This window comes from Myodes glareolus, chromosome 1, assembly GCF_982192425.1.
Source record: "Myodes glareolus chromosome 1, mMyoGla1.1, whole genome shotgun sequence".
In the NCBI taxonomy this organism is placed as follows: Eukaryota; Metazoa; Chordata; class Mammalia; order Rodentia; family Cricetidae; genus Myodes; species Myodes glareolus.
The window spans coordinates 131,320,620-131,333,855 of record NC_142026.1 but is presented as its reverse complement, the minus strand read 5'-3'; the positions used below and the strand labels follow the sequence as shown (position 1 = coordinate 131,333,855).

Sequence of the window (13,236 nt, the reverse complement as noted above, 5' to 3'; positions counted from 1 at the left end):
AAAATATCTCCACAACCTGGTGTACTTGCTCTGGATATTCACTAGACCCAGAGTCTAGATTAGAACACCCCCATTTCTAACTGTCCTAAGTACTTCATGCTCAGAGTGAAATGTATTTAACTGTGCTTTAAGTCCAGTTAGAATAATTCCAGCCTTTTCAGGTTTTTGCTTTTTAAAGTAATTTTTAAATTCTTTTGAATTCATCATTGGAAACACATCTTTCAAATGTAAAGTAGCGTATTAGTGATGCCTTAAGAAGGAAATCCGTGATGGTCAATTCTTTGGGTTAATTTTTAAATTTCATGGTTATATATTTGCTGAATTGTAGTTTTAAGGATCTGCTTTTATCACTGGGTGCTGTGGATCATGATGTAATCCAAGCACTTGGGGGCCTAAGGCTGTAGGTTTTATTTGAGAATATATACATCTCTTGCCTTTATATTATACTGAGGAGCAATTTTCTGTGTCTTACATGCTATAGCACTTCATTGTCTTGAACTGAGTTTCCTAATCATTTCTGCTTTGCCAATGCAGATAGGCAGTTGCTTAAAATGGGAAGGGGGTGGGGTGGGGGTGTGACGAGATGGACAGGAGATGTCGGCATAGAAGCTGTGCGATCTCCAGACATGTCAGAGGAAATTCCTCAGTTTCTCAGCCAAAACCTTGTTTGTTTTATTTCAGTTTATTTATTTTATTTTACGTGTATGAACGTTTTGCTTTTACGTATGTACACATTCATACCTAGTGTCCAGGGCCCCCAATGGATCTCCAGATACTGAAGTTATGAATAGCTGTGAGCTTTCATGTGGATGCTGGAATCAAACCCAGGTCCTCTGTAAGTGCAGCAAGTGCTCTTAACCACTGACTCATCTCTCCAGCACCCCAAAGTCCATTCCACTCTTAAGGTAAAGTTCTAAAAAGCCAAATTATATGATTTTTTTTTTCATGCCCAGAACAGGTTAGATGTGGCAGTGGAAATGAGCTGTTAGATTAGTTGATGCCTATCAGTGACCTCAGAGAGTAGAAATCCAACAACACCTGCTCTGGGAGCACCAACGGTGGCCCAGCATGGACATCCTGCCCTGTGCCTGGCTTCGGGTGTTCCAGTCGTTACTAGTGTCTGTGACCTTGATCCTAAACAGATCACTAGAGTTTGGGGATGTCTTCAGAGCTCAAGAACACAGAAACATGGTACATTTTAGAAAGATGAGTGATCTTTAAACCTATTACTCTCAGTCTTACCCTATTTTAACATAATTTTTATTGCCTTTCCCATAATATCAAATGGTGTGTGTGTGTGTGTGTGTGTGTGTGTGTGTGTGTGTGTGTGTGTGTGTGGAGCCCTCCTTCCTAGGGTTCGAACTGTGTGAAAAGTAGTAGTTGTCATTCCCACACATCTCCTGTTTGTATTGTAGGTATGTATGTGGGCACACACAGAAATCCTAACGTTTTTATGTAAGCATTATATCACACTGTTTTTTGCCACTTTAAAATCTATACTCTATTGGGGGACGTAACCTATATGTAACAGTAATCCCTGTTATCCATTTTAACAGTTATTTCATATCCGTTGGCAAAATTACAGCTATTTACCTGTTGGTAGAATTATAATTTTCAACTTTTTGAATAATGTGCATAATGCTGCAGAGGATGTATATCTTCTCTTGTGTAAGTGATATGCTATAAAACTTCAGCTTTTATTGACAAATTATTGTTCAACATTGGTATATAAATACCAGTTTCTGCCCTTTCCACTCTCATTGCCAAGCATAGAAGCCTTGTAGCATCTAATTCTTTCTGCCCTTGACGAACCTTTTTATAGTGTTCCATTTGTGAAATTATGGATTGTCGTGGTTTTAATTTGTATATCTCTGCTTTTTTATACGTGTAACTTAGTTAATGGTTATAATTCATTGATCTGCCATAGTTTGCCTTATATCTCCTGGTTGTTTATGTTATGGTTGGTAATGCCTAGTGTGTAGGAATCTCATTCATGTCGTGACCACTAATTCTTTGGTCCTCTAAACACATTCTGAATGTACGATGTGTCTTGATAGTGTTTTGATTGAAAATTTTAACAGAAAAAGATCTATCTTTTGTAGCTTCTGCTTTTGCATCTTCTCCACTTTGGGCCATAGATATTACTTGCAAAAGACTGAAATTTTGTTTTTCATTTATCATTAATTCAATTGCAGTTTGTCTTTTCTCTGTAAATGCTTAATTGCACCCATACCATGTAATGAATGGTCTGTCCTTCTCTTTTGTTAAGAGAATCCCATCTCTGTGTATCAGAGGCCCACATGTGCTTGGGTCTTTTTGTCCTGTTGGTCTGTCTCTGTTTGTAGCAATACTGTCTTAATTTTGATATTAGGTAGGGTGAGTCTACCATGAGCATTGTTGGTATTATTCAGAAGTGTCTTGCCCATTCTTGATACTATATAATTTTTATCTGAATTTTAATTTTATATATGTTATATATGGAAATTGAAGTTCTTTTTAAAAATATGATTGAGATTTTCATGCAAATTGCATTTATTTATAAGTTTGTTATTGCTAAGTTCAATTAAAAAATGAGTGTTTGGGTGGTCAAAAGGAAATGTCCTAATTTTTGCATAAATTGTTTGTCAAGAACAGCCTGTATTTCAAAGGTGCTTGAATCATCAAAGTTTTTATACTTAAGGAAGCACTTTTAAAACCATCTTTATAGTCCTTCTTTATTTGCTAATTTCTTCATACAATTGTTTACATATGACTTTCTGTTGTAGAATGTAACGGTAGCTTGAAAACCTCAGTCAGTGGGGGGAGGAACTTGAACTTCCCACAGGGCAGGAAACCCTGACTGCTCTTAGGACTGGAGCGGGAAGAGGAGGGGGTGGAGAGTGGGAGGGTATTGGGAGGAGGGGCAGAAGTGGAAATTTTTATAAATTAATAAAAACAAACAAACAAAAAAAACCTCAGTCAGTCACTTATAGAGTTGACGTGAGTTTTTTTCAGTGCTTATACATGGTACAGTTGACATTTCTATAACCTGTCTCACCAATGATGTTTGTTTACATGGTTTATGTCAGATAGCGTGGTGTGTGTATGTGAAGCGTATTAATTTGTCTTGAATCAGATGTGGACTCTATTCTGCCTAGTCAGATGGGATTTGTCTTGAGTCAGATGTGGACTCTATTCTGCCTAGTCAGATGGGATTGACTGTCTGCTTACTTTTGGCCTTCTATAGAGACTTGTAGCCACCACAGGAAGCAAACAGCGCAGCCGCCTTTCCATTATGGCCCAGAACCTCTGCAGTGTTGAGCACCTCTTTACCATTCCAGGAAAAGCTTTTGTTCCCAAGCCAGAGGTGAGTCTTTACGTGTTTGTGTGAGTTCATGGCTGTGACTGTTGCAGTATTTGCTCCCCTGAGGGAAGTTCGCAGGAAATGGTCTGTAAGAGCTAAAACTTACCTGCAGTTGTCCTAGTATAGCATGACTGCTTCAGAGCATGAAATTTACTAAGTAATGGAATTATCATATTTTTGTCTCTTTTCTGAATACGCAAGTGAAAATTATTTATTCATGTAAACACTCTTTTCTCTTTCTAAATCATTAATGTACAATTTTTTTATTTTTTAGAAGTTGTATTATGAGCAATAAATTAACAAATCACTGGAAAACCTACAATGTTCTTTGCACCAATAGGAAGTCCAAATTTTTGATAAAATATTCTAATTGCATATCATAATTTATATGTATATTTTTAAAACTTTCTTTGTACTTTAAAAGTTATTTTACTTCTATTAAATGAAGGTGCTCATTTATAAGATAACCACAGTGATTTGTTAACATGAATAAAATTTGAGGAAAAAAGTACTACTTAAAAATGACTGAGCTGAGCATAGTGGAGCATGTCTCTAAGCCCCAGCACACAGGAGGCCATCTGGCTTCTCCAATACCCTGTAGGGAGAAAACAAAACAAAAACAAAAATTGTGACAGAGTCAGATAGTGCTAACTATGAGATTCACTGGGATGGGGTAAATATAAATAATTGGAGAAATGAACTTAAATCTATTTTCTAGATGCAGAAGTCAGCAGCCCCTGGGTATTTAAAGCAAGCAGAGGTCTTATTAGCTTGTACTTAAAAAGAGCCAGATTTTAGTTTGTGCTTATATTGGCTTTCGTGTGCTGCAGTAGAATCTACCAGTTCACGAATCCTATCTAATTTTAGTTTGCATACATTATATCATAACACATGGTAAATTAGAATGGAAGCTGGGGCTTGGGGCTGATGGCTTGGGCAACATGTACATGAGTTCTGGTCCTCTGTTCTGGAGTCTCCTCCACATCCTGTGGCTTTAAAACAGAAATCAGCTACTCAAGCATTGTCCACCAGAGGGCAGAATAGGAGATATCCTTGATCAACACTAAGGGAAGGTACTTTTTATACTTTATAATTACAAAAAACTAATCTAAAATATATCTTTAAAAATAAATTAATGCTGTCACCCATTGCCATATTAATATGGTCGGGCCTCTTTCAATTATATAATTTTAAATAAAACATGAATGCAATAATAGGAAAATAAATTCAAGACAGATGTAATTGTATATGGTAGTTTGTTGTCATTTTAAAGTACCTCATAATTTTTTATATTTTGTCCTCTTTGTAAAGAAGGTTAAACGTGAGAGTGTTTTGTCTCGTTTTCTTCATTCTAATAAGGTTTTGCAGGCTCCCAGAGGCCTCACTGCACGTTCACAGCACAGCTCTTACACGTAATCCTTCAGGTTATATGCTAACCTGTTCTCTGGCTGCCAGGTAGAGGTCTGTTGCAGCCTGGGAGGGTAGATCCGTGGTTTCGGGTTCTTTCTTATATAAGAAGTGCAGAAAATAATACCAGAGATCAGTAGTAGCATCGCGGAAACGAACCCGATGTAGACAGCTCCTCCAGGCTCATATTTGTGGCTTTTCGGAATGGTCACATCTAGAAAGTTTTCTACGATCTCCTTGGTGTACCACACTGTTGGGATTAAGCCAGCGATCCCTGCAACGATGAAGCAGACCCCTCCAGCCAAGGAGATCTGGCTCTTGGTGTATGTGTCCCCACCTAAGTGAGTGCATTTCATCCCTACTACAGAAGTGCAGATCCCCAAAGCAGACAGAATGCAGGCCAGGACCATGGTGGCCCTGGCCGTCTGCACGTGGATGGGTAGAGACAGGATGGAGTACTTCAGGGTACAGCTGAACATCCCAGTGCTGTACCAGGTGCAGTCCATCCACAGCCCGTGCGCCTGCACGACAGCAGTTACAATGTTGGAGCCTGTCTCTGCACTGACCTTCCAGTTGGGCAGCATAGTGGCAGTGAGGACTCCAGAGACCCCAGATAAGGCCAGGATGAAAGCAAGGAGCTGGAGACCCGCTGAGGCCATGATGTTATACTTAACTTCTGTTCTCCTAGAAGATCCCAGTGGTTAATTGTGGTGCATGGTCAGATCGGGAGCTATGCTGTGGAGTTGAGAACCAAACAACAAAAGCTAGGGAAAGAAGCAGAATAGAATTGGAGGAAGAGGAGAATAAGTAAACAAAAGGCTTCACACAGGAGCCAGAACATACCTGAATAGCACCCGTGTCTCCATGCTGCATGCATATACACACACGCACACATGCACATAGGTGCACACACAGAGAGCAGATGAGGATGCCGCCATCTCAGAGAAAGGTTCCTAAGTGGGCCTACAGAATAGCATTCTACTGAGTGAGCGTCACAAGCAGTACTGAATTTGGAGCATACGTGTAGTTATCCACATAAGACCCTAAGTATTCTGAAAATGTCTATGAAATGACATTTTATATACCTTGTTAGGCAGTTTAGACACTTCAAATTGTGGCTGTAGTATCTGATACAGAATTTTATTAGCATTGTAGATCATTTTAAATAACTTTGTTTTTAATGAAAATAAACCATAAGCAATTAAAAGCTTAAATCTACCTCCTCTAAATAATTTATAGATATAAGCAAAGTTAAGAACTGAGAAATGGTTTGGATTAAATCTTCACTCAGCACACACCATGTGTGCCCGAGGATCTTGTTGAAGGAGAAGGAGAAACTGAGGGACTTTAGGGTCCTGCACAGTCCTTACCTAGGCTAGCATTTATTACCATCATGTCCCTGGCACTAGCTTATGAGAATGTAAGATCCTTTCTATTTGCAACCAAAGTCCTTCCCACTTAACAATCCAGAAGTGTTCAGCCACGAAACTGGCTCCCCTGCGTGATTCAGATGCAGGAACAGAAGATCTTGAAAGTCCATGCCAGAAATAGCCACATTGTTGGCTGTAGGTAAAATAACAGCCCACCCCTTGTTTTACTTTGTAGCTGGCTTTAAGACACGGAACAGCTTCCTACTTCCGTGTTCATATTCCTATTCACCATGTGACCGCATCTGATGGTGTGTGCTGCTTGGAGGACAGTGCAATGTCTCGGGAGTGCTGCAGTATTGGCTTAGTTTTTGTCTTTCTGAAATAATTGTTAATGATATGCTGCATTGACTTAGGATTCTTACATGCACGCACTCTTCCAATAGCTGGAGGTGGTTCTTGGTTTCGTGTTACTTCTCTGGATTTGAGCATCCTTACAGAAAGTGGGACTGTAGGATTTTCCTTATCCTTCTGCGGGCTGACTTCATTTCCTTAGAGTCCAGAGCTGAAGGAAGCCTCAGCTGTAATCTTAGGTTCATTACTCTGCCCAGTCGGTGAGCTCAGGGGAAGCACCCATGCCAGTCTTCTGCGGGGCTGCCAGCTGCAGCTCTCCTCCTCTCTCCTGTCAGCCTGGTCCTTCCTGTCGCCATGTGTTTGCTACTGCAGTGCTGCCTACAGTCTTTCCTCACCAGGGAAACAACGGCCTGCAGGGTGTGGATAGCATGGTGACTGACTCTTCTCACTGAGAGGCTGATGGGTGGCTCTTGTTAAATACCTTAGGTGATGCTAACCCAGGCCTGTGTGGAAACCACAGACCTGCCGTGGCTGTAAGCGAGTCTCTAGGTCATCAGAGCTTCCTCTGCCTGGACTGAATTCTGGTTTTGTCAATCCCATGATTTTAGGAGTCTGGTATTTTACCTTCTTATGAGTCAGTGTGTGTACAAACCTCAGTGATCTTAGGACGTATGTGCTGCTAGGCAGTTTGATCCTTTTGTTTGCCTGATTTCCCAGCTCTAACCAGCAGAAAGTTAAAAACTTAAGGGGGGAGCAGGGAAAAGCACATGTGTGTACAGTTTTACACTAGCTGCTGAGTCCAGGCATGTGTGTGTACAGTTTTACACTAGCTGCTGAGTCCAGGCATGTGTGTGTACAGTTTTACACTAGCTACTGAGTCCAGGCATGTGTGTGTACAGTTTTACACTAGCTGCTAAGTTCAGGTGTCAATCACCGAGACTGTTTCACAGAGTCTTTCCGGCCCCGGAGTTTTTCAGCAGTTGAGGTCACTGTTAACACTCCCTAAGATCACTTTGATGTTTGCTTTCATGTTTGCTTTGATGGAAAGTTTTAATATGATCATTCTATCCAGCTTTTCCATCATAGCCCTTCTCATTCCATCAATGTTTCCTAAATGTCAGTGTCATGCAGACCTGCAAGCAGTTGTTAGCATAAGTGACAAGTCCTGGCAGCAGTAAATTGCAGACAGGCAAGCTAGCAAGTAAATACTAAGACACTGCATCTAGTTAGTGCAACGCTTACTTCCTGCAGAAGCTGACTTCACATCCTTGTGCATAGAGAATTCTGTTTAAAACATGTTCTCTACAGTGAAGGTTCCTTCCTGCTCCAGGTACACTGCACTGGCGCTCTCTCTTGAGCGTGGGTTTCCTCTCCAGCCACAGGCATAGTAGTTTGTATGGCAGGCTCCCTCGGTGTGGTGGAGAATCAGGGAGCACTTAGTTCAGAGGTGTGGTGACAAGAGCAGTACAGGAAATACTGTGGCCTTCCCTCCAAGCCTGGGGCACCAATGGGAACTGGAACCTTTAGGACAAACGCTCCCATTTCCAGAACACTTCACATGGAGAACAGAACCTAGAAATGTCCAGTCTATGAGCTGCTTGCTAAAAGGAAGTTTGCCCTTTTTTTTTCAAAATGTAAAGCCAGCTTTCCAGAAAAGATTCATTTATACCAAAAATACTTTAAGACAGATATGTCCCTTCTAATTCAAATGAAGCAGTAGCCACAGTTCTGGACTTAGCTGTCTGCACGGTCTAGAAGCTCCCCATACCTTTGCCAGTAGCCCTTACATCCCAGTCTTACCTGCACTGTGCGCTAACTCCCGACGTCTTCAGGGTCTGCTGCTGAGAAGCCACATGGAGGAGGCTGGTTCTGTGATCTGAGTATTGCCCATGGAGTGCCCACAAGTTAGAGGGAAATAACAAATAAAGAATTCCTTCGAGATGCGGCTGAGAACTGCTGACGGCGCTAGAAGATAAATACCAGGTTCTCCTCTCGGTTTCTGAGTTGTGGGAGAATTAAGAAAGGAGAGGCGGGGAAGCGAGGGAGTTGTTGAGCCCTGAACGCTGCTCTGCACAGAGGAGGATTATCTGGGTGCTCACAAAAGGCCGCCTTTTCTTTTCATATTCTGTTTTAGTCATAGTTATAATTTAGTTTTGAATTTTTTGTCAGTGTTGGAAGATGCGATTTTGTGTCCTCAGTTAAATAATGCCGTCTGAAACGGGTTAGCCAGATAGCGCTCTGCAGACGGTAGTGAGACTGCCGCTTTCATGTTTCATTCTTTTGCTCCTTGTCTTGTGTGAAGCTAAGACTCCCAAAACTGTTAACTTTTAAGAACCACTCAGAAGAAATTTTTTCTTAAGATTTTTAGTTAATAAAAGAAATTGCAGCTTTTGGGTAGAGTGTGGTCCGTAAACCCTCAGATGTGTTGCTCTGCCTCAGTCTCCCCTGAGAGTCTCACAGTACAGCTGTGGGAGCTGGACTTCAGCGAATGGGAAGACACTGTACAAAGTGATGAACTGAAGCATGGCAGTAACAGCTAGGACCGTGGGCATGTCTGCAGGTGTTTCACTCGGCCCTTCAGCTGTTCTTTCTTTCTTAGTAATTTTAATTTTACAGGTTATAAACCACATAGCCATTAGGCAGAAATAACCTTTTAATTAGATTTTTAAATTTTACAACCTGTTTTTAAAAATCTTCTTTTCATATAGCATATTCCAATTATGGCTTTCCCTCCCTTTACCCCTCCCTTCACCCCTCCCAGATGATTCCCACTTCCCCACCCACCTAAATCCACACCCTTCTTTCTCTCATTAAAATACAAACAGGCATCTACAAAAAAATAGAAGTAATAATAAAAATAAGATAAAAATAAAAAAATAATCGGACCAAAAAAAAAAAAGCCAACGAGAAAGCACAAGGAACACACAGACGCTAAGACACGTTAGATGTTAGTGGTTGCTTTAAAAGAAGTTAAGAGAAAACCGTGTTTCAGATGTTCGAATTTTCCCAGAGTTCTCTTGGATCGGCTTTTCTTTTCCCACCTTGGCATTTAGCAAGTTACTGTTTTTCTCCCTTAGAAGAGTAGCGTCTGGATTCTTCTAAGCTGTACTGCCCTTTATTAAAGACTTGATCTTGTAGAAGTATGTGGACCATTCTGTAGATGTTTGCCGGGGTGTACTTTGCTGTAGGCGCTAGCGGTAACAGCACTGTTATTACTGCTGGACACTCCCTTCAGGGCCTGGTGTTGACTCCTTCCGGGGCTGACTGAAACACACCCTTAAGCTAGCAGAAGAGAGGTAGATGGACTGACCTCCCCTTGATCCTGACAGCCTGCTGAGCGAAGCCTAAGGAGGAGCATATTTAGAAATGCAATACAGAACACTATCAGCTTCTGATGTGGATATTAAAGAGAAGTGTTTGAAGTCCACGGAGACTGTTCAAGATAAATATTATATTCCCTTAGTGTAAGACCTTCTCCGTGAACTCCCAAGCTGTGCTTCCATCTGCTGACTTGACAGGACCGGATTCAGCGATTTGCAAAACTGTCCCCTTTACCTTCCCCAAATGTACTCTGTGTATGTAAAAGCTGACACTCCCTGCCATTTGGTAAGACTTAAATCTTAAATGTCATCCTTGTTTCCGTACACAACATACATTTGTTCAACACTGTTTTGAGTCTGACTTTAAAGTAGCTCAGAGCCTCTCCTGCCTTTCTGAGGCTCATCAGCATAGCAATGTAGCCCTGCCACAGGGAAGGCCTTCTGTCCACCTGACAACACCAGGGCTCCTGAACCGGGCATGGTCCTGAGTCATAGTGTGGTCTAATAAGTATTTGTGGATGAAAAATTCATCACTGCTTTTCAATATATAAAGTATTAATTAAGCTATAAATTGCTTTTGAATGATCAAAAATAAATTTAATCATTTCTAAACAGGACTATAATTTCTCAAGTAATTTTGGAATTCTTTGGTTTGGCATCTTTAATAATATCCACACTTATAAACCTAACTGCTAAGACTGTATACTGTTTAAGGCACCTATAACATCTAATTTCCAGACAGCCTGTGAGGTAAAGGAAGAAAACCCAGTTAGTGACTTAACTGTGGCTGTCAATGACTAAGTCGCAGGAATGGAAACAAGGCCCAGCCCCCAGTACAGCTTCTGAAACAATGTGCACTCCAGCACCCCTTTAGACAGTGTGAGTGTGTGTGAGTGTGTGTGTGTGTGCGCGCGCGCGCGTGTGCGTGTGTGCGTATGCGTGTACAGCCACTTCACACTTCGACTCTAAACCCCCACTTACTACTCAAGCTAAGTCTGTTTGGGGCAGAGTAGTTCCATCTGTTTTCGTTTATCTAAGGAAAGCTTGTGTGAGGTCTTTTAAATGTTATGTTGATGATCGACTTCTCTTTCTGAAATCAGCAGCTTAAGTACCCTATAAACTCACCTCCATAGGCCCGCAGCACATCCAGCACTTTGTGTTCTCCTCTGCCTTCTTATCACCTGCTCCTAATAACCAGTAATGGCCTCAGCGAGCGCCAGGGTGTCAGCTCTGGGAGAGGAAGCCTGGGCTCCCTGAAGATGAGCGACGTCAATAAGGACTTGGAAGGCCACTAGGAAGGCCATGGGAGTTTGGTTTTGGTAGGGTTTGGTGACACAAGACCTTGACTGTGACTTGCAAGTTGCTTTTAAATAAGTTAGCCCTGGGAATCTGCCATTGTAGAAAAACAAAATGCAAGCAAGCAACAGGTGTACTGTGTAGGAAATAGACTCAAGAAAAGGCATGTTCATGAGGTCAGGAAATACTCTTGAGTATGAGAATGTACAGTGTAGTCAAGGTCACCTTCAGTCTACTAAAAAATATACCATCTTTGCGTCCAGTCTTTAGTAACATTAGTAAGGAGATGGGTGGGCTCATTATGTTAGCTAATCTCACTGGGGGGGTCTCTGTAGGGAGCAGTTTCAGGTTGAAGTCCTATGGGAGGAGGAAGCTGTGTTTGATTATGGTTTCTGTACACACTGGTTTTAGCTAACGGTCGGTTGTTGATAACATTTTTACTCGTACCTGAAAAAGGCTTTGCCAATCCTTAGAACATGAACCGGGTGAAGGCTTTGCCACTTTTGTGAGCCTGAGGCGTTCAGGTCCTTGGCATGGCTGTGCTCCTGTCAATTACACACAACCACTCGGGGCCTTTTCCCTCTATTTAGCTACAATTGTATCATTTTCCCCTGCCCTTTCCTCCCTCTAATTCCTGCAGTACACCTTCCCTCTTGTTCCCCCCCAAAATTATCTTTTTCTTTGTTAGTTATGCATAATGTGTATGCACACATGTGCAGTTGTGTGTTCACATGCACATGAGTATACCTAAATATATAAATACAGTCTGCTCGGTCCTTTTAAGTGTAGCTTATATGTATATGATTTCAAGGCTGCCCACAGTTTTCTCCCGCTCTTGGCATTCTGTGGGATGCCATAAGTCTTCCCTTCCGTGTTAGCATGGCTGGTGGAGGTATGCCTCTTCAGGTATTGTTCAGCAGACATATTATTGAGGGATTATGGGTGAGGCTTCCCTGTCACTCCCGGGAGACAACAATCTCATAGCAGATTCCCTGGTTCTCTGGCTCTTACAATATTTCTGCCCCTCTTCTGAGATATTCCCTGAGCCTTAGATGCAAGAGTTGTGTTGCAGATGTGTCCATTGAAGCTGGGAAGCCCAAGATCACTTGTTCTTTACATAGTGAGCAGTTAGGGTTTTCTGCAGTGGTCTCTGTTGTAGAGGGAAGTGTCTGTGAAGGGTGAGAGCGACACCTCCTCTGGGTGTCAGGAGATTTAGAATGCAGTTAGCTGTTATGCTGGTTTAGTAATGTATGGTAGCAGGCGCTCTGACAGCCATGATGTCACTGTCCTCAGTAGTAGCCTAAGTCTCTAGAACCAGGCATAACCCTCCCTCCTTTCAAGTTGTTACTTGGGCATCCTAGAGTCTTCTAAAAACAATCCAGGCTATTGTTGTTGCCCTTGCTTGCTTCTCAGAGATGCAACGTTAACTCCCCATTGCTGAAGGCACCATGCTCTTCAGACTTAAGAGCTGGACGACCCAAACTGGGTCTGACTTGAAAGCCCCTCCCTGTGAGAACTAGTTTTCGTAGTATTAGAAGGCACTGTGCCAACTTCTAAGGGAGGGAGGCATCAGCAACCCTGCCCACCCTCAGTACTGATGAGCCACGATGAAGCCAGAGTATTTTAAGTATGTCTAGTTTCTTTTTCTTTCTTTCCTCTATTTCTGCCTTTCTTTTTTCTTCTGATTTTGTTTTATTCTAACTCAATAGATTTGAAATTCAAGAGAAAAAAATAATGGTTGTTGTATTAAATAAGTGTTCAATTATAACTAAAAGCACTTTATATTTGTTACCATAGCTACCAACCACACTTCCTGTGTGGTTTTAGAGAAAATGGCCTCCATCACTCAGAGTAATTTCAAGAAATGCTTTTGCGCCAGTTAGTGGTGGCGCACAGCTTTAATCCCAGCACTTGGAAGGCAGAGGTAGGTGGATCTCTGTGAGATTGATGCCAGCCTGGTCTACGAGCTAGTTCCAGGACAGGCTCCAAAGTTACAGAGAAACCCTGTCTTGAAGAGAGAGAGAGAGAGAGAGAGAGAGAGAGAGAGAGAGAGAGAGAGAGAGAGAGAAGGGGAAAGAAGAGGGGGGGGAGCGGGGAGGAGAGGGAGAGGAGAGGACTGCTGCTTTTGCAGGAAAGAACAGAGAAAGTG

General features: G+C 42.0%; 2 protein-coding genes across 3 annotated transcripts in view; one reads left to right on the top strand and one right to left on the bottom strand.

Moving 5' to 3' along the window:
* The window catches only part of Tfb1m (transcription factor B1, mitochondrial), a 38,797-nt gene that overhangs the window by 20,159 nt on the left and 5,402 nt on the right, over nucleotides 1-13,236 (top strand). For both annotated transcript variants that reach the window (XM_048420190.3, XM_048420183.3), the window contains one exon: nucleotides 3,227-3,346. In XM_048420190.3, coding sequence (XP_048276147.2) covers nucleotides 3,227-3,346 — 120 coding nt within the window. The remainder of the gene's footprint in view (nucleotides 1-3,226; nucleotides 3,347-13,236) is intronic.
* On the bottom strand, nucleotides 2,688-8,393 carry Cldn20 (claudin 20). Its single transcript, XM_048420210.3, has 2 exons — nucleotides 8,272-8,393; nucleotides 2,688-5,514 (listed from the first exon to the last, which is right to left on the bottom strand). Exon 2 carries the CDS (start codon nucleotides 5,407-5,409, stop codon nucleotides 4,750-4,752), a length of 660 nt encoding a protein of 219 aa, XP_048276167.2. The 5' UTR covers nucleotides 5,410-5,514; nucleotides 8,272-8,393; the 3' UTR covers nucleotides 2,688-4,749.